The sequence below is a fragment of the Bos javanicus genome, chromosome 1 (genome assembly GCF_032452875.1).
Source record: "Bos javanicus breed banteng chromosome 1, ARS-OSU_banteng_1.0, whole genome shotgun sequence".
Classification (NCBI taxonomy): domain Eukaryota; kingdom Metazoa; phylum Chordata; class Mammalia; order Artiodactyla; family Bovidae; genus Bos; species Bos javanicus.
Genome location: NC_083868.1, coordinates 116584207 through 116604914, shown reverse-complemented (window position 1 = coordinate 116604914; position 20708 = coordinate 116584207). Strand labels below are relative to the sequence as shown.

The window sequence follows — 20708 nt, the reverse complement described above, 5'->3', positions numbered from 1 at the left end:
CACTATGTTAGCTCCAGTGTTCTTTTTTTCCTTCTCTTTTATAAAAAGGTTTTAAATTGTTAAAACCTTTTTTTAATTGATAAAAAAATTGTTGCTTGTCCCTAGCAGTGCCTTACTAGAATATGTTGATTGGCACCTTAAAGCCTGTGATTACAATTCTCATCGTATGTAGCGTGCACAACAGTTCTGTTACATATCTCAGTTTTTACCTTTTCCACTTTAGAAACGGCTGGCAAAACAGGGCCATGAATGTCTCTTACTCAGTTCTTGCTTAGCTGGAAGTTATAGACATAGCGTATAACTGAACTGTCTGTTAGAGTAGCTACTAGCCACGTGGGCTGTTTTAATTTAGACTAATCAAAGTTAAGTTTAAAAATGTTGTTCCTCAGTTCTCAGTCACAGTAGTAACATTTCAAGTGTTCATTAACCACATGTGGCTAACAGGACCAGCTTTGAAGATATGTGATCTGTGCAGTCAGGCAGGACTGTGTGTTTAGAGAGGCCTGTGTGGTCGCTATTAATGCTCTGCTGTCACTCACTTGAAATTCTTACTCATTTTTGATCAGAGAGCCCTGCATTCTTTTTTTGCCCTGAGACCCAGAACTTGTGTAGCCGGTGGCCAGTGGCTGTCTTACTGGAGAGCACAGATGCAGTCAGCGTAGAATATTCTGTTGTATGGCATCAGTCTAGGGGAATTGAGTTTCCTGCAGCATGTCGGAATGTTGCTCTCCCATGGACAGCAGCTTTGCTCTTGTGTGTTACCATCAAAGAGTGCAGGTCAACTCCAAGTAATCACTGTTTGGAAAATTGGCACGGTTAATGGCAGCACATTTGGGAACATGAATAAATTTAGAAAACATGCATTATATTTATTTGTCTAGTAAGTGGCAACATACCATACTGCCTAAGAAATTGAACTTCAGAGCCCCAAAGTTCTGAGTTTAAATCCCACCTGTGCCATTTGCTATCTTACTACCTTTGGTAACTACTTCTCTAGCTCTGTTTTCTCACTTTAAAAGTAGGGCTAACGAAACTGCTGAACACGAAGGAGGGCTGTAGGGGTAGTAAGCGAAATAACAGATTTCAAATTTTTCCCACAGCGCCTGCTCCAGGTAAAATGCTCGGTTAATGTCACTTATTAGAAACTATCAGAACATTTTTAAAAAGTAGTTTATCCATGTTGCAATCTCACTGTAAGTAGTAAGTATACTTGCTGTCCTTTGTCAGGGGATACCAGGTGTCCCTGAGAATCTAGGAGACCTTAACCGCTGCCCTTTATTGCATTTGAATTGTTCAAAGTGATTATTGACCATGATGGTTTCTTTGTGAGTGTATGTACGGCTCCCACGGCACTGATTAAAAACTTTGACAGCACACTTGGGCCTGAAAACAAGTTTTCTTCTTTACCAGGCTGAATCATCAGTCGCTTCAGCAGAGCCCTCTGGTGGGTGGAGGAATCGATGCGGTGCTGACTTCCGCACATCCAAACCTTCCCTCAGTGCCCTTGTCTCAGGACCCGATGAGACCCAGACAGCCACAGGTTCGACAGCAGCAGAGGCTTCTCCAGGTAGGGGGCTGGGAGTGAGTGATTTGTGGGCAGAATCCTTAGCAGCCTTAAGAAAGAACAGACGCTTCCGACTGTTCTTATATAATTTCCGAGTTCCAAGGAATCCTGTGTATTTGACACTAGGAGCTAAATTGGTGTCATTTAGTTCCAATTTGGCAGGGGTCTTCCTTCCTCTGTGCATCCACCTGGTTGTAGTAGGCAGGAGAGTACTTAATGTAGACATCCCTTTGCTGCTCCCAAAGGTTTGGGAGGGTAACTGGATGCCTTTATCTTAATAGTGTAAGCCTCAGTTTCCCCAGTCACTGCTTAACTATAGACGATGTGATTTGAGTTCAAAATTTCTTGTGTGTGTTTTTCTTTTTTTTTAATTGAGCTGTCCAGAGTTTCCATCATATTTCTAGAGGGGCCTGTAATGCCTGTAAATGTTTTGTTTAACATCTCTAGTTTGATTGGGCTGTGAAGCTGGAGTAACGTAAGGAGGATGTTTCAAAGGGATATTTCATCTTGTCTCTGGTAGCATCCAGACAGTTGTCCCCTTTGCTTGTTCATCATAAATATTTGAGTCTCCTAAGTAAAGAACTCTTCCTCTTGACACATTCTGACTTCTGCCTCCCTTGTTTAGGGAATGCAAGCTATTATGTTTGCCAGTTCCATCTGTCTTTATTATCAGCAAGCTTGTCCTGTGTTATTGGATTGGAAATTGCTTGATGAGTTTATACAGTGGACTCTAACCTTATCAACAATCCAACTTAAGATGCATTGTCCTTTTATGTATTTCTAAGAAAGGAGAAGAAAGCAACACCAGGAATGGGAACTCCAGTAAAACTGGGGTACCCAAGGGTTATAGTCTTCATGTGAGGTCAATGAGAAATAAACCAGTCATGCAGAAAAGGGCAGCAGAGGAACTTTCATGTCTCAACCTTGACACTGATGGTGGGAAGAAAATATTTGAACCATTAGCTGAAATGGGTTTCAGATCTGAATTCAGTATGATCCCAAGAATTCTGGTTGGCAGTGCCATCAGGTGGACAGTTGAAGCCAACACAAGTCTTCAACAAAACTGTGCTTCACAATTATAAGATGCTGTGAATTACATCCCAGTTTTCACCGTTAACATGTGGAAAATTTAGAAAAGGTAATTGATTTCAGGGAGTGTGGCCTACAGATGGCCAGCCCCACTCACGGCATACATATAATCTCCAACGTGGTCAGAAGCCCTCTAATCTTTAGCTTTGTCATAAGTAAAATGGAAATGATTATAGTGCCCACTTGTTACATGTATAGTGAAAATCTAATAAGCAAATACAAGTAAAGCACTTATTTGGTAATACTATTGTTAATATGACTGTTAATACTTGTGGTGATATTTTCTTGAATCACAGTTTCCCCAAGTTCTGAGGATAGGTTTCAGAACTTTCTATGACTGGTGTTTACATTTCCCTCTGTTTTAAAACTTCTCATTTCCAAATCATTGAGGAAAGTTGTTACAGTATTTATTTACCACTTCCTATCTTCCACTAGTATTTTTTACTGCAAATTTTGAGAATCTTTCTTATTGGTTACCGTGTACTTTTTAACCCAATTCACATGATAATGTCCTTCTAATAATTTTTTCATTACCAGCACATTTCTTGGAGATTAGGAAAAATTATTTGTTTCTGTATCCAATTTACATTTATTCCTTTTATGGTGATTAGCTTCCTCCATAAAGAGATAGATTAACAATTACAAAGTTGGGTTGACTTTTCCTGAACAGGCTCACAGAGAGCCAAATGGAGAATTAGCTTCCTATTGCAGTTGCTGTATTTCTGATCCAACTTGTATTTTTCATGGTGGAAATGGCCCACCCAGACCTCAGCTCGGATTCCAAATCCCGGACCCTTGTCACTTAGAGAAAAATGCCATCTGACAATAGCCATTGATTACCTTGCCCTAAAGAAGATAATTTGGGAGAGAGTATGCCAACCAAGTGGAAAATGCAGAAGATAAAAAGAAGTCAGATGCTAACATCATCAGGATGAAGTGTTTGGGTGGAGGAGACTTTAAAGTTCGAGACAAACTGCCTCCTAATATTTTCTGCTCCTCTGTGGTGTCCCACCAGATGGATGTCTAGTTTATATTTCTTTTGTGATTTGGAGCTGTTTTCCAAGAGCCATATATTTGAGCCAACATTCATGGACATAAGCTTACAATTTTATGCTGGTAATTTACACCAGAACTTCTCACATCTAAATCTTCTTTAAAAAAAAAAAAAAAATTCAGGAGTTCCTTTGGGTGTCATAAGGGATGAAAAGATATCTAGTGAGCAGTCCTTGTCTCACCTGGTAGCATAAGATGGGATCAAATGTGTGGAAGGGCAAATGGCACTAAAGGAATAGAAATGGTTAAGTACAAAGAATGTCCCTGGACGGTGTCAGGTGGTTTAGACTATGATCACTGTGACTACAGTAGAGGAGATTCTTAGTGTTGGAGCAGTCTGAGAGTGTGTGGAGGAGCAGACTTGGGTATTGCCCTTGAAGATGAATGATGTGTGGCGAGAAAAGTATGGAGGAGGCAGGTGCCTGTCATCTTTGTTAGAACAGAATAATCAGAAGATATATTGGGGAGGAAATTGGAATGATATTGTGGTGGTGGTATAGTTGCTCAGTCATGTCTGACTCTTGCGACCCCATGGACTGTAGCCTGCCAGGCTCCTCTGTCCTTGGGATTCTCCAGGCAAGAATACTGGAGTGGGTTGCAATGGCATTCCTTCTCCATGGAATGATATTAACCTCCTACTTTAGCTGTGTAATTATTTTTCTTTCTTTCCAGATGCAGCAGCCCCAGCAGCCCCCCCAGCCCCAGCAGCCTCCCCAGCCTCAGGGGTCCTCGCAGACCCAGAGTCAGACCCTTGGTCTCCAAACAATGCAGCCCCAGCAGCCTCTGGTAAGGCCTAGCATTTCAAAACCAAACATGCGGGTTTCTTCTTCTTTATTCTTTTTTTGCTGGGGTTCTTCAAAGGCAGATTGCATTTTTTCATGTCCCATAAGATTGTTAAGAACTGAAAAAACCTAAATATACCCTGCCAGTTTCTCCCTAGAACTTTATCAGAGAAGGATTGTGTTATTATTGTAGTCAGTATATTTGTTTTCATGGAAGGTATAAATAAATATTTAGGGTTCTTAGGTCATATAATTTTTCCTCTTTAAATTTCTTCAGACCTCTGCATTCTATGGACTAAATGTTTATATTGAGAAACCAAATTTTTTGTAAACAGTGTTAAAATGATAACTAATAATGGGTATGCTTAGAATATTGCTGTACTTGGCTTTGAGTTTCCTTTGAGTAATCCCAAAGAAACGTGAGAGTACTTTCTAAAGTATTATCTTTATTGATGTAAAAGAAACTCCCAATTTTAGCCTGTGTTAGCATTTGCTTCAAGAATTTTCATGGAATTCATGTAATTTTGTGAATTTTTCATGTAATCTTATAATTTGCTTCTGTGACTTTGTAAACCAAATTCTGAAATGTTATGCATAGTATCAAGCAGCGTGTGCCAAACCTCAATAGTTTTTACTTTTGCCAGTGCCATATTCCTTCTTTATTATTTACCTACTGTTTTTCTTTAAATTGCCTCTTTTCCTATTTCCTTGAACATATTCTAAAAAGAAGCGTTTTATCACTGCTATCAATGGTAGTGGGCACATCACTTGTCATGTGTTGGAAATACCTGTGAAAATAAGTACTTACTCTGCAGGTAATTCAGCCATGGGAGTTGAGTGAATGAGCACCATGCCTGAGATAAGCTGTATGACTGCATGTCTCTCACACTTTGGAAAACACTGATGTAGATTCTTTTCCAAGACAGAATTTGAAAGATGGGTGGTTTTTCAGTTTTTAGTAAGAAGGAACAGTGTGGCCAGGGCTCTGGTATATTAGGTGGGATAGAGTGCAGTTAGGTGGGGATGGGCTGATAATGCCCCCATAAGATGGAAGTAGGACACCCTGAGGGAATTTAATACACCCCTGCATTGGCCAGTTTGATCTTCATTTTTAAAGAAATCCTTGAAATGTAATAGACCGCAGCCATGAAATTAAAAGACACTTGTTCCTCGGAAGAAAAGCTATGACCAACCTAGACAGCACATTAAAAAGCAGAGACACTAGTTTACCAACAAACGTCCATCTAGTCAAAGCTATGGTTTTTCCAGTAGTCATGTATAGATGTGAGAGTTGGACTGTAAAGAAAGCTGAGCACCAAAGAATTGATGCTTTTGAACTGTGGTGTTGAAGAAGACTCTTGAGAGTCCCTTGGACTGCAAGGAGATCCAGTCTATCAATCCTAAAGGAAATCAGTCCTGAATATTCATTGGAAAGACTGATGCTAAAGCTGAAACTCCAATACTTTGACCACCTGATGGGAAGAACTGACTCATTTGAAAGACCCTGATGCTGGGAAGGATTGAAGGCTGGAGGAGAAGGGGACGACAGAGGATGAGATGGTTGAATGGCATCACCGACACAATGGACATGAGTTTGAGTAAGCTCTGGGAGCTGGCAATGGACAGGGAACCTGGCGTGCTGCAGTCCATGGGGTCTCAAAGAGTCAGACATGACTGAGTGACTGAACTGACTGGAAAAAAAAATTTTTATTCTATCACAAAGTTAAAATTATATGACTGGGGTGGAAATTAACTTCAAACTATTTTTGTTATAATTGTTAGTAGAAGGTCCACTTATACAGAACTGAGAGGAGACCCAGGTCCCATATTGCACTAGAATTAAGCATATGGAGGAGCCTGGTGGGCTGCAGTCCATGGGGTTGCTGAGGGTCTGACGCGACTGATCGACTTCACTTTCACTTTTTCACTTTCATGCATTGGAGAAGGAAATGGCAACCCACTCCAGTGTTCTTGCCTGGAGAATCCCAGGGACAGAGGAGCCTGGTGGGCTGATGTCTATGGGGTCACACAGAGTCGGACACGACTGAAGTGACTTAGCAGCAGTAGCAGCATACAGCAAAATTTAGTACCTTTCTACTCTTCTAATAGTTTCATAATGTTTAATAATTTTTTGTGTGTAGAGAACATATATCACACATTCAGGGTTCTAAGTCAGTATTGATATGTTTTAATGCAGCTGGTTGTATTTCACTCACTGGCTTAAGACACTTCTATCCCACTTAGTGGGTCAGTCATGTCAGGCTCATGATTCTTCTTCAGTGTATTCCAAGGAAAATAATTCTAGAGAAACAAACACCTCCATTCACAGTAATCTAAATAGAAAGTAAAATCCACAGTAGGCTTTTTTTTTTTTTTTTTAGCTTTTAAAAAGCTACCTTGAGAAGCACAATGTTTTATTTTGATATTTAGAGCAATACATTATAATCTGCTGCTGCTACTTAGCAGCTTCAGTTGTGTCTGACTCTTTGAGACATCATGGACTGTAGCCCGCCAGGCTCCTCTCTGCATGGGATTCTCCAAGCAAGAGTACTGGAGTGGGTTGCCATGCCCTCGTCCAGCGGATCTTCCCAACCCAGGAACTGAACTCAGGTCTCCTGCATTGCAGGCAGATTCTTTACCACTGAGCCACCTGGGAAGCCCAATACATTATAATCTAGTTGGCAGCTATGCGTACAAAGGCAGATGTGTTGTACATCCTAAGTTTTAAGATGAACTGAGAAACTTATCACTTAGAGTGATAGACTTCAGATAATTTCCAAATTCGAAGTTATAGGGATGACCAGTGATCTTGGACTTTTGCATTAGTATAATTCTTTTTTGCATGCTTAATTACAGCATGCTTATTTACATATCCTCTTAAGCTTATTAATATAATGCATATTTGTCATTGTGAATAGCTGTGAAGAAGTCGGTCCATTGTACTGCTCTGCTATTACTTGTTTAACCACCCTACCTACTGTTGAACATTTAGATCATTCCTAGTTGCAAGTTAGTGATGCTGGGGATATTTTGTTATATATTCCATTGCTCTTTTTTTTTCTTTCCTCTCACAGTGAAAGAAAATAGAAGTATAAGAGAAAGGTTCTAGTTGTGTATTTTCAGAAGAGCCATGACAAAGCCTCAGCAATTTTAACACAATGTATTTCTTTTTATCTTTGGGTACAGTTCCTTTTCTTATTAGTTCTAAGATTTATTATAATCATCTCTAGCAGATCCAGTTCTTGTTACTGGCTAGTGTTCTTCCTCTCCTGCTTGTTTGCTTGCTAGTGACAGAGTGGTAAACTGGCTGTTGAAGAGACACCAGCTCTGACTCACTCACAGCTGTCCTTCCTGCAGACTCAGGGGAGAAGGGATGGTGCAAACATGCCACCGCCCTCCTCATGACTTGCCCTCCTGCTGTCTGGTGACATTCCCAAGTCTGCATGTGTATACTGAGATGTGCAGTGGAGGCCAGCACGGTGCCGAAGGTCGCAGAGCACAGAGGTGATGTGCCAGGCTTGCTTCCTGCCGCCAGATGGCGTAGAATCACTGAAGGCTGTTAGATGTCAGTCTGGGCCCCGGGAAAGTGGTGGAAGCCTGGTGAGGTGGTGTTTGTTTGTCAGGGCTGTTGTAGTGATATACCACCACGGGTGTGGCTTGAACAATCAGAAAATTATGGTCTCACCATTCTGGAGGCTAGAAGTGCAAGATCATCGAGTTGGTGGAGCCAGTTTCTCCTGAGAGTCTGAGCCACACCTCTCTCTGAGCTTCTGAATGTTTCCTGGCAATCTTGGGCATTCCTCGGCTTGCAGACACATCACCCAATCTTCCCTTTCATCCTTTCATGACGTTCTTCCTGTGTTTGTGTCCAAATTTCCCTTTTTTAAAAAAAAGACTCTGTTTCCAACTGAAGTCACTTTCTGATGTACTGATGGTTAGGATGCTAGTGAATCTTTTGGGGGGAAAATAATTCAACCCCTAACAGAGGTCAAGAGGAGTAGGAGAAGTATGGGAAGCTTTGGAAGAGGAAATTGAATGCAGGGAACCTCAAAGTGCATTTGTATTTGATTTACTGCTTTTGACTACAAGTTCTTTATCAGGCTGTTCCCTTGTTGGCAACAGCAGCTGGGTCATGTGGACAGTCATCATCAACACCCCTGTGGGCAGGCTTGTCATTTCTGTAAGTGTACCTGAGTCAAAACGGACTCACAACAGAACCAGTGCTTTTTCAGAAAGTGTCATCAGAAAATAGAACTTTCCTCTAAGAAAGAAAATATGAGAAAAGCCCGTGCTTAGAAATTAAATCCAGAGTTGTCGTTTGCTTACTTAAGTCACTTGTCTTCTGTGAAGGAAGAGATCTGGAAAAGAGTGGGTGCCCTTGCTGAAGAATTAGATTTGGCATCTCAGGCTTTGGTCTGTATTATGGTTGTTGATTTGAAAAATACTTTTAAAGCTCATGAGTTGTTATGATTAAATTAACTCTGTTAGCAGGCTATGATTTTTTCCTTTAAAGTTGCTTCCAGCTTTTAAGAAGATAATGTTTACACTATCATGCTCTGTAATTTTCATCTTGAACTCAGGTTGCCATAGTTGGGTGGCCAGGAAAGCATGCTAACAGAAAGCTTTGGAAAAATGGCCTTTAAAATTAACTGTTATGTCAATATCATACTGTGTTGAACACTTGCTTTTAAAAATATGTGTAATGGCAGAAATAGATACTTAAATAATTGCGTTAACTTTTAATCAAAGACAAGGTTGGAATTATCATATAATTTTCCTCAAGGAGTTCATATGTTCCAGTCAGAAATTTTTTAGAATGCCTCTGGAACTCCAAATTAGCCAGATAATATTACTATTCTTTTCAAGTGAAAAAAATTGGGTCCAGTTTTTAATTGAGCCAGATTGCCTTCCTTTGTATGAATATGGATCCATGCCCCACCCCCGCCCCCCAACCTGAAGGAAAAAGAGAAGTCATACTTATGGAAGGAGGTATGGGGAAGGGGTTCTTGGGAGATTTGTGGTAACAGCACTAATACTTTTGATTTCTTTTTTTCACTGAGAAGAAAAACTAGTGCAGGTTAAAAAAAAAAAAAAAAGGCTCAGTGGAAGTTGCTAGTTAGCTTGCAAATACATACCTGCTAAATACTCTGAAATCCACCGGCTGCTGATGCTCTCTGTGTTTGCCATCCGGAACGCGTTGTTCCGTCCACATGCTCAAAAGGGGCCTGGGCAGTGCTGCAGGCTGTTCTGCCAGAGCTGGTAGAGAGGAAGGTTTGTGTTCTGTCAGTCAGAGGAAGGCCTGTGTGTCTGTGGAGCCTGTCGGTCGGCAGTGCAGGTTTAAGCTCAGTGTTGCCTTGGTACTTGTCCCTTTGCTCACTGATAGTGGTGTCACAGGTGTCAGGACACAGCTGGCAGGAGGCAAGGACTATGTTTACGCACTTTGGTGTCCTGGAATCCAGAAAAGCACCTGGATTTGGATAACTCATTTGTTGGATGTCATAGCAATGGAGGAGAACACCCAACACATTATTCCCAAGCAAAGGAAAACACACCAGAGATTTGACTCTGCTTCTGCCCTGCCATCTCCAGGGTGCACCCCATCCCCGCTTAGAGGTCAGGAGGTCAGTGGGCCAGCACTCCATCCTGAGGTGGGTGGGGGATGGGCCTGTGGAGGTAAGTTGATTAATTCCAATGTGTACGTGATTAAGATAACCTTGCATCAGAACGCGTCCTTTGTTAGGACAGTCATAGGCCCGGCTGAAAGAAGCGGGGGAGAGGTAGAAAGGAAGACTAGAGTGACACTCTGAAATCTGAAGGTTAAGGAAAAAAGTAAATCAGCACTATGAATGATGTTAATCAAAGGTGATTTTACTTCCGCCACATAGGTTTTTTTCCCCCTCTTTGGAATAACTACTGCAATTTCTTGAATCAACTTAATGGCTAGAACCAGGGCACTCAGGCCCTCGGATTATTCTGCACACGCAGGACTCTGGAAGCCAGCGCCTCCTCGAAGTGTGGTCCTCCTCGGTGCCTCTCTGGTCTCACCCTACCCAACTCCCCTCCTCCACCAGCAGGAAGGTGCAGTCCCAGTGGGGTCCAGGCCTCTGCACCCACACTCTTGTCTCCATTCACCCAAGGCCAGGCCTGTGGAACTTGACCCAATCCTCCCACCAGGCAGCTTTCAGTTTGCTGCTGCAAATGGTTTGGAATGTAGTGACACCAACTAGTCAGCTGGTGATGGGTGAGGGAACAAGGATTTGTGAACCACTGGGCACCGCTGGACTCCTTCCTCAGGGCTCCTCCGGTAAAGGCTACGTCCGCACCTGGAGATGGGTTTGGAATGCATCAGGCACTTTCAGGTGAAGGCCAGGTGTGGACCAGGCGTGGCTGCAGGCTTTCTGTTCTTATCTTTGATCGGTGCTGACTCTCTCCTTTCTCCCGATGACAGTTCCCCAGGCAAGGCTTGCAGCAGACCCAGCAGCAACAGCAGACGGCTGCCCTGGTGCGGCAGCTCCAGAAGCAGCTTTCCAGTAAGTATGCTCCCTCAGAAACACATGGCTTCCAGGAGGTGGAGCTGCACACGCTTGGCCGCTCCTCAAAAACCACAGTCTTCCTCGCTGCTTTCCTGTTTGCTTTAGTCCTGGCTGTCCCTACTGTGTTCAGTCTTGGTTTGAAGGCTTCTTTTCCTGCAAAAGCCCTTAGTCTTTTCCTTGAGTTCAGCAAAGATGTTTTCCTGTTGCTTCCATCTGAGTCTTGGAATGTTTCTTTCCATCTGGGGGACCCCAAGAAACAATAGGTTCTTTTCTTGCAAAGCTAGATGCCCCCGAGAGCATCTTGGCTGATGCCCTCAAGTGTGTTAGAGGGCAGGTTTGGGGCCCCCAGTTACTATGACTTTACATGTGTTAATTCACTTAATTTCTACACCACCTCATGTTAGTCACTCAGTTGTATCCGACACTTTGTGACCCCACGGACTGTAGACCGTCAGGCTCCTCTGTCCATGAGATTCTCCAGGCAAGAATACTAGAGTGGGTTGCCATGCCTTCCTCCAGGGGATCTAACCAACCCAGGGACTGAACCTTGGTCTCCCACATTGCAGGCAGATTCTTTACCTGCGATAAGGTATTATTGCTATTCCCATATTACACATGAGAAAACAACTAGAGAACAGGGACACTGACGTGTCTGCCCAAGGTTATTCTGCCAACAGCTGGGACTAAAACTCAGAGTGACTCGTTCCAGAGCCACCTTTTAACCACGGTATAGATTCTGCTGCCTGACACTAGCAGTGGCGCTCGTCTCCTTTGTTGAATAAGGGCGACTGAGCTGAGCTGCCCACTGCACATCTCTAGAGGGCTCCGTTTATGCCATAGTCTGTTTGCATGGGGCCTCTGGATTTGAACAGTCCCACCAGAGTTGTGCGAGCAGTAGCTGTTTCTAAGCCTGTGTCACTTTTTTGAACCTGTGCATGGTTCTTTGTCTGTGTGCATAGACATATGTGCATAGGCATACGCTCGCATCTCATACACGCAGCCTCTCTCACGCGCATACACTCTTGCCTAGTTCTCTCTGATGTATCTATGGCCATTTCCAGGAAACTGCCCACTTCAAGCTACTTCTCTTTCAACTATTACAATGTCAGTGTTAAAGTAGAATCTCTGATGTACTTTTATGAAGTTTTGAGAACCTTTAATGTTTTATGATACTTAACAGTCCTTTTTAATATTAGTATTTAGGTGGTTCAGGGATAGAGACTTTTGATGGGCCAGTTACCCACATCCCAAGGCCTTTTGCTGGCAGGTATGGGACTGTGATGTAGAGCTGGCCTCTCTGCAGAATGAATCCAAGGGTGCTGTTAAGACCTGGCCACTCAAGTGTCTGTCTAGTGTTAGACTCCCGGGCCAGTCTGTTCTCCTGTTCCTGAGGCTGGTACTGAAAGCAGTGACACGTGCATACCATCTCTATGTAGCATCATTTTGCATCTGCAATTTTGTTTGAATTTTTTTCTCTCACTAGGTAACCAGCCACAGCAAGGAGTGACTCCCTACGGGCATCCTTCACACTTCTGAGTCTGGAAGAGGACAAAGATACAAACTTTTTTGTTTGCACTGAAAAATAGAAAATCACATTTACTGCATTAGTCATCTTTGGAAATGTCTGTTTTTTCATTTCTTTAAAAGTTTTCCTGTATTTTACGCCACATTTCATACAAAGGTGTTGAAACAAAAAGTAAAGGAAAGGGTGTGGTTTGGTTTCATTTCATTCAACTTGAAAAGTAGGTTTAAAAATGTAGACGTGTGGGCCTACTGCAGGAGGAGTTTGGTAGCAGACGTTTTAAAATTGGTGCTCTTATTGAATCTCGTAGTTATAGAAAGAAGGAATTATGGTGGATTTAAAATATTTATGTATCATTGATGGTTTTTTTTTTTTTTTTTTGGCAACCTGTGCTGGACCAAACTACTGATTTGAAAGGCATGGCAGATCTTGGCAGGAAGGTGATCCATTTACTCTGCAGTCACCTTTGGTGGTGAAGTGGACATGAATTTGCATTGCTCTAATTTAAAATATTTGTAATTTCATAAGCACTTTATGAACTGCGTTCTTATTTATGTAGGATTTTTCTTTGCTTTTGTTGTGGTCAAAAGGTGCTGAAACAGATTGTTGCTTAGAACTTAAACTTCTTAGACCAAGAACTTAACCCAGGGCTTCTGTGAGAGCCACCCTGAGGTACACGGAAACCCGTTAGGAGTAGCTGTACTAAATTTTTCCATGGCAAGATCATTGACCAGAGTCTTTGTGAAGGTACAGCATGTAAATTCTAAAGGCCGGAATGAACCACAGTGGAATCGATCCAACTGTTTGCCAGATTTGGCAAAAATGACTCTGTCCAGTTTTGGTTCTCCTGAACCTGTATGCCAACTTGAGGGGAAAAAAAATCTCGCAGCTGGCCTGAGATTCCACAGTGCTCAAACTTGACATGGTTTCCAGAGTATGGCCCCCAAGTCCAGAGGGCTCTGGTTTTCATAAGAGATGTATTTGCTGTTTATTTTATATGGTAAGTATTTGCTATTTTGAATTTAATTATTAATGTTGGTGTCTGTCTTGGTTGTGTATTGCATATACTGTATTTATAAATTGGTGCAAAAAGCACAAGTAAAGTAAATTATACATCAAATTTATTATAAAGAAATAGTAACTATTTTAACTTTGTTCAAGTATGTGGTAATTTGCTCCTATTAGAGTAAAAAATACAGTAAATTATTATCAGTTTGTGTAACTTAAGAGTATTCCATATAATATTTTTTTAGACTTAGATGCATAAAATTTTGAATGTGAAAAATTGCAGGGCATTTTAAAACATGTGGGGGATATTTTCCCATGTTCTGTGTTAATTCATTTTCTTTTGCCATATGAATTTACATGTAATATAGTCGCACATACTGTGAATAGATTTGTCTATAATGAGCAAACCATGTAGAACTACTTTTTTAAAATGTAGCTGGTACAACTTCAGTAGATCATTTCCTTTGCAAATCATTATCTAAATAATTTATATCTTCCTAGGTGAGTTACTCATTGCAAAGTTTGACTCATGCAAATGACCTCAAATCCATGTCCGCTTACTTTGCTGTGGCAGCATCCATGTGAACCGCTTTGTACACTGTGAAACAATTTCACTCCAGCCCACTCATTTCATGTTTACTCCGGGCTGAGAAAGACTTTGCCAAAACATTAAAGACCATTCTTTTCACTAAATTAACATGTTCTATCTGCTTTCAGATGAATCTTGACATTTCAGCTAGTTTTGTATATCAGGTTTGGTTTTCTTGTTTTTTTCCCCTTTTCAGAGTGATAGAGTTCATAAAGTTATTTTTCTTCAAAGTAATATATAATGACTGCCTTGGCACAAACAACCGAAATGTGAATGTCGTGCCTAGTGAGTACGAGTCATGTTCTGTCCTGATTGTTATTTTTCGTCTTTTCAAGAATTACTGATGTTTGAAATGCCACTTTCAGTTTGAACCATATATATTTGTAGCTCAATATTGCAAACAGCAGTAAGACTGTTTGAAGAATGAGTGTTATAATTGCATAGCATTTGTATGCACTTTATATTTTACAGAAGTTAGTGAAATTAATTTATTAATCATTTTGCACATGAAGGCTGTGGGGCATACCTTTTTGTTGTCGTCTCCTATTTTTTAGGTGGGAAAGCTAAGATATGGTAAGGCCGTATGATTTGAAGATTCTACAGAGAGTTGAGGAAAACACCTAGAACCGGTTTTCCCCTGTGTACTATACAGAGAGAAACCAGAATTTTCAATCTGTTCTTATATTTCCTTCCACTTAATCCTCTCTCATGTGAGTTTTGTTTTCTTTTTAGAATATGCATTAATTTATCTTGAAATGATCACAAAGGATAACTCTGTCCTTCGGAAAAACCTGATAATTTGCTTGGTGAGACAGAGAGGAAGTTATCTTAGGAAAAATGGAGCCCTCAGTTCCCGTTAAAGACTTTGAAATAGAATGGAGCTTGACATAGGAAGCCCTTTCATATACCTGTTTACACTGTAGGCCCCTCCCTAAAAGGGTTCCATTTGTCCTCTGATTGATCCTTCTTGGCCCGGAAATAGAATGAGATCTCTGTTAGAATGAGTATCCTTTGACCACTTGTGGTCACCGGATACCAAAACCAGAGAAAGTAGGAAACAGGTTACCTCTTAAGGTGGAGCAAGCCGAAACTTGGTGTGATGAAGACACAGTGAAGCATCCCCCACCCCCCATCTTCCTAAAATGATACACAGGGGCAAACGTAGTTCTCAGTTTTGTGTGCTGAGATACTTGAGCAAAACTGATGGCATTTTCTCATTTTTCATTTATTAAGGCTCCTATAATTCTTCTTAAATAATAGACAAATATTTAAATAGATGCTGGAGAAATTACACTGGAAAATGCTAGTCTCTAGAGTTAGAAAAGATTAATCATAATGTCCTTAAATTAATTCAGGTTGAATTAAGCACGTGATATAAATAAATTCAGTGAATTACAAAAAGTAAGATTTTGTAGAGATGATCAGTACAGTGACACTTTATTATATGTAATCAGTCCAAATTTTCCCAAACATATCCCTACCACATAAAGGATGCTCACTTATGAAATAAATGCTCATAAAGCAGTGATTCCTCCTAAGAAGATTTTCCTTATGAACAATTCCAAACCAGGGGTGCCTGAGCTAGATTTTGAAGTTATAAAGAAGTGTCGATGTATTTTAAAAGCTTTTTAATGGCTTTATTTGGGATAGATGTTATCACCCCTCTTTTCACATTTTTGATGTGTGGGTGTTAAGTTGCTTTTTACAAGAGGAAAAGTCAGCCTGCATTTATTTTTAAATGCAGTTATTAAAACATTTTTTTGTATTCCCCATCAATGAAAATTTTCAGTATGTACAAAATGGTGAATTATAGAACAATGCTTAGTTTCTGTGGGTTTTAGTAAAATATTTATAAAACAACTGCAATATTTATACATCAGGATGGCAAACTTACATCAAGACCGCAGATTTAATCCTTTCCATTGTGTCTTGTCCTCAGGGCCATGCTTGTGACCTTGATAGAAGGCGGACACTAGGCAAACAGTAGTGACAGAAAAGAAAGTCCATTCTTTAATGAAGAATTCAGGTACATTAGACATTGGTTATTTTATGGTCAAGAGTTTCCTCTTACTGTTCATTGTTATTTGTTGGCAAAATAAAAGTGCCTTAAGTTAAAAGTTTGTTTTGAGATCCATTAAAAAAAATCAGTATCAATTCATAATGCATTTATTTATAAGTCCTTTTTTTTTGCATGTCAATTATAAATTTAATATTGTAAATGTATTCAAATTCATTTACATGCCTATGGCTGCCTTTGATTAAACTTCTTCCAAAAACTAAATTCTGTCCAGATGTTGACTTTGTTCAGGCAGTTTTATGTTCTGTTAGATTACTCGAATGTAAGTTGTTGCATAATCGCTTCCAAGTGAATTCTTTGCTGTGCATTTGTATATCCCAGAATCCGAGGTTTGCGGATTCCGAATGACCAGGGTACCTTGTGGGTAAAAAGGCCGAATTCTCCGTGTCCTCCCTTTGTTTGCCGCTGAGAACAGGGAGTGGTCAGGCATCTCCCATGTGATTTCTGGCTTGGGGATTCCCAGGGCCTTGCAGTGGAGCTGAACGGCCACACCTGTCCTTGTGAGGACGCTCCTGGGTAGGCGATTTGTAATCCGGGGAGGGTAGGCTACCACCATTACTGGAACAGTAATCAGTGCGTGACCAATACTATTTTGAGCCTTACAGATGTAGTTTCCTCTGTCATAAGCTGTTGCTTCTTTGATGACTAAGGTGCCATTTTCATGCAGTATGTAGTTTCCATTAATTTGAGGCCTATCTATTACGTAACCACTTGGCAAAGTCCATTTGACATGTGGCTTAGGGCTTCCAAAAGAGACACAGGGCAGCAATACAGTGTCTCCACTGAAACTGTAAACTGTCCCTGGTTCATAAGTTAGAATCACTGGCTTTCGGCCAATTTCTAATACAATTAATTTCTCAATGTAACCAACTTTATTTCTTGCCCCACACCGATATTTTCCTGCATCATCCCGTGTTGTTTTATAAATGATAAAAGAACCGTTACTTGCTATTAGATACTGAGAATTGTGTGGTCCACTGGGAAACTGTGTGCCATTTGGTAAAATCCAGATTATTTCAGGTGGTGGGTTTCCATCAACAGAGCAATTCAGTGCTGTGGACTTTCCAAGCTGGGCAACTATTTTTTCATTAAATGGATTTCTGAATGTCGGCCGTCTCAGCATTTCCACCACCTCTAACTGTATCACTAGCACACTCTCTCCTCCTTCATTCCGAGCCACGCAGATGAAATCGGCGGAGTCTGAAAGCCTCACATTCCTGATTTCCAGGGTTCCGTTTTTGTGGACGGTGATTCTGCTCCCATAGTATGGAGCCGTGAGGAAAATATTCTCGGGCATGATCCACATGATTTGAGGAGACGGTGTCCCTTCCGCTCTGCAGTCAAAGTGTCTTTTGGAATGTCTCACAGCTGTGGCTTTAATGACAGTTTTGTTTGCATACAGACCATTGATTAACGGAGGCTTGGAGACAACATCCAGCTTGTACGCTTTGGTGTCGTCCCCGCTGGGATTCCGGGCCACACATACATACTCCCCAGAATCGAGCAGTCTCACTTCGTTGATGGACAAAGACCCATTGTTATGGAATGTATACCTGTCCTTAGAGAATGAGATCATGTCATTGGAAGGCAGCAGCCAAAATATTTTTGGCTTGGGTTCTCCAACAACCTCACAGTCAAGGACAGCAGTGTCTCCTGCTGTGACTCTCATGTTGGTCTTGTAACTCTGCTGGATCCGTGGGGCGGCTGTTATGACTGTTAGGTGGACTTGCATTTCATCCTTCCCTAGGGTGTTCTGGGCGTAGCAGGTGTAATTTCCTTCCTCTGCCATCCCAACTTTGTTGAAGTATAAGGTTCCGTTGTGGAAGAGGGTGAGCCTCCTGGTCCTGTGGCCACTGTCATCGGCCTGCATGGCACTGTTTATCATTGTCCCGTCAGGCAGACTCCAGGATATCTCGGGCACGGGTGAGCCAGAAGCCTTGCAGTCGACCTGAAAGTCTTTCCCGTGAAACACTTGCTTTTTAAAGTGGTGCTTGTGGTCAATTTTGGCCGGTTTCCGTCTTAAGCTTACGTGCATTAGGGTCAGATCGTCTCCCATTTTGTTTCTTGCCACACACAAGTAGTCCCCGCCATCTTTTTCTGTTACTGAACCAACAAACAAGGATCCATTTGGGTAGACATGGATTCGGCTGCCCATTCTGAGGAAAGAAGAGACTGAGGTGTGAAGCTATTAGCAAGGGTAAGAGAGTTATATTAATTGACACAGGACTAAACGTTGCAGTGAAATTAAAATTAGTACTGACTTCTTTACTGTCTTTTAAGCTGTTCTGAAAGATGAAGTTAACTGAATAAATTTTGTGCAAACAAGTAGTATTTCTTAGATGGACTTCAAATGCACCTCCTTTGCATTCAGTTTAAAAGTTTTTAATGATGACAAGAATGTTAGAAATACCAGTTTCCTAGACCCATGACTGTCCTGACCACTTTACACGTCAGTAAAGAACAACTCTCATACAAATCTACTTGCTCAGAAAAGAGACCAGGTTTTCCCTTTTAAAGAGTATTAGAAGCACAAGTTGGAATCAAGATTTCTGGGAGAAATATCAATAACCTCAGATAGGCAGATGATACCACCCTTACGGCAGAAAGTGAAGAGGAACTAAAAAGCCGCCTGATGAAAGTGAAAGTGGAGAGTGGAAAAGAGTCGGACACGACTGAGTGACAGAACTGAACTGAACTGAAGGAATTTTACCTTGGCATTTACTCTCTTTATAAAAAAAGTAAATTTTACTTTCTAATCAAATAACTGATTCAGTTCAGTTCAGTCGCTCAGTCATGTCCGACTCTTTGTGACCCCATGAATCGCAGCACGCCAGGCCTCCCTGTCCATCACCAACTCCTGGAGTTCACCCAAACTCAAGTCCATCGAGTCAGTGATGCCATCCAGCCATCTCATCCTCTGTCATCCCCTTCTCCTCCTGCCTCCAATCCCTCCCAGCATCAGGGTCTTTTCCAATGAGTCAACTCTTTGCATGGGGTGGCTAAATTCCTTAGAAGCATTCTAAAGCTTTATCTGTCTCTGCAGGCAACTGTACAGTTACTTGGTCTCTGCATTATGTTGAACTGCATGAACATCACTTTTCTCTGAAGCACTGCACAGCGTGCTGTTATCACACAAAAGCACCAGATGGCAGAATTTCCCTGATAAAACTAAATAGTTTTTAAGAAAGACCAGTGGAAGCTGAGTAACTGCTAAAAACACAATCAAAAACACCTATAGGTGAAAATATTCATTACATGTGTTTCTCCTAATTTTTTGGCAACATGAGCTAAGAAGGTGAATGAAAGTGTGTATGAGCTTTCACAGCATAACTGCTAAACAAGTCCAGCAGCCTCAAGTCATTTTTTATCTTCCAGCAAAAAACCTTAGTTAGGAAAAGTATTTATTGTAGGACAACTTACAGCTGCTGCTGATACTCTTTTTTTCCTTCTCTCAAGCCTGGAAAGAATTCATCTGGCATGTAAAGCAAGGGAAAGTCATCATTATGGATGCACTTAAAAGTGGAAACCACAAGGGTCTTTGCATTTATTTTTTAATCTTTAGGTGGTTCCTCACCATACAGCTGAAAAAAAAAGTACTTAGAGGTAGTTACTTAGCCTTTTCACCATGTTACATCGCTACCTGCTGTCATTCTTTCCTAATGCTAAGAACAGTGTTTCTCAAACTTAGGTGCACATTAAAATTATTTGTATAAAACAGTGCTGATGCCTGGGTCCCACCTCCAGAATTTCTGACTTACGGTGTGGAATGTGACCTTGGACTCAGTTCTCCAAATGACTCTCATGTGCAGCAGAGTCTGAGAAGCACTGCTGTAAATCTCTGTCCTCAGTGCAATCTCCTCATCACCTACATCCAAGTTACATGGGGTCTAATTCAAGATGCATATTTACTGGGTTCACTGTTTAGAGATTATGATCCAATAGATCTGGCCACGGATTGGGTAACCCACTGTTTAACAAGCTTCCCAGGTGACTGTATGAACAATTAACTTTGCACACCAGTCTCAAATTTGAGTGTGCACCTGGACGGCTTTTAAGAACACACTGCGTGTTTTGATAGAGAACCAGGTTCAAGTTCTCAGGTGATGCTAGTGCTATTGGCAGGCGGACAACCCTTTGAAAACCAGTGACTTAAAACGAACTTCCCTGACCTCGAAATCTGATACTTCTGGAAGTTGTTATATATATATATATATAAAAGAGAATTGTGTTTCCTTTTGCAAGCTGATGTTTTTAACAGAAAACTGACTTTGGAAAGTGGAAGTTTTCCTTGAGTAAAAGAAAGGGAATTCTTTTATGAAGATTAATGGACAATGCAGCATTTGCAGTCTTTTTAAAGCAGTGTTTCTTGGACCTTATTGTGCGTGTGATTCACCTGGAGATATGTATATTTTTAAAGAAGCCTGGGAGAATTTATTTGTCCAAGTAAATGACATGCTTCAGTGATCACATGCTGATTTAATGAAAATACTT

The 20708-nt window shown here is 41.2% G+C and overlaps 2 protein-coding genes across 10 annotated transcripts in view; one reads left to right on the top strand and one right to left on the bottom strand.

The window, feature by feature from the left end:
* Positions 1 to 14244, top strand: part of MED12L (mediator complex subunit 12L) — a 363490-nt gene extending 349246 nt beyond the window's left edge. For all 8 annotated transcript variants that reach the window (XM_061418660.1, XM_061418677.1, XM_061418696.1 and 5 more), the window contains 4 exons: positions 1411 to 1567; positions 4379 to 4492; positions 10937 to 11018; positions 12505 to 14244. In XM_061418660.1, coding sequence (XP_061274644.1) covers positions 1411 to 1567; positions 4379 to 4492; positions 10937 to 11018; positions 12505 to 12557 — 406 coding nt within the window. In that variant the 3' untranslated portion in view covers positions 12558 to 14244. The remainder of the gene's footprint in view (positions 1 to 1410; positions 1568 to 4378; positions 4493 to 10936; positions 11019 to 12504) is intronic.
* A 1100-nt stretch (positions 14245 to 15344) lies between these two features.
* IGSF10 (immunoglobulin superfamily member 10) overlaps positions 15345 to 20708 on the bottom strand; it is a 32327-nt gene continuing 26963 nt past the window's right edge. For both annotated transcript variants that reach the window (XM_061418645.1, XM_061418636.1), the window contains exon 8: positions 15345 to 18373. In XM_061418645.1, coding sequence (XP_061274629.1) covers positions 16465 to 18373 — 1909 coding nt within the window. In that variant the 3' untranslated portion in view covers positions 15345 to 16464. The remainder of the gene's footprint in view (positions 18374 to 20708) is intronic.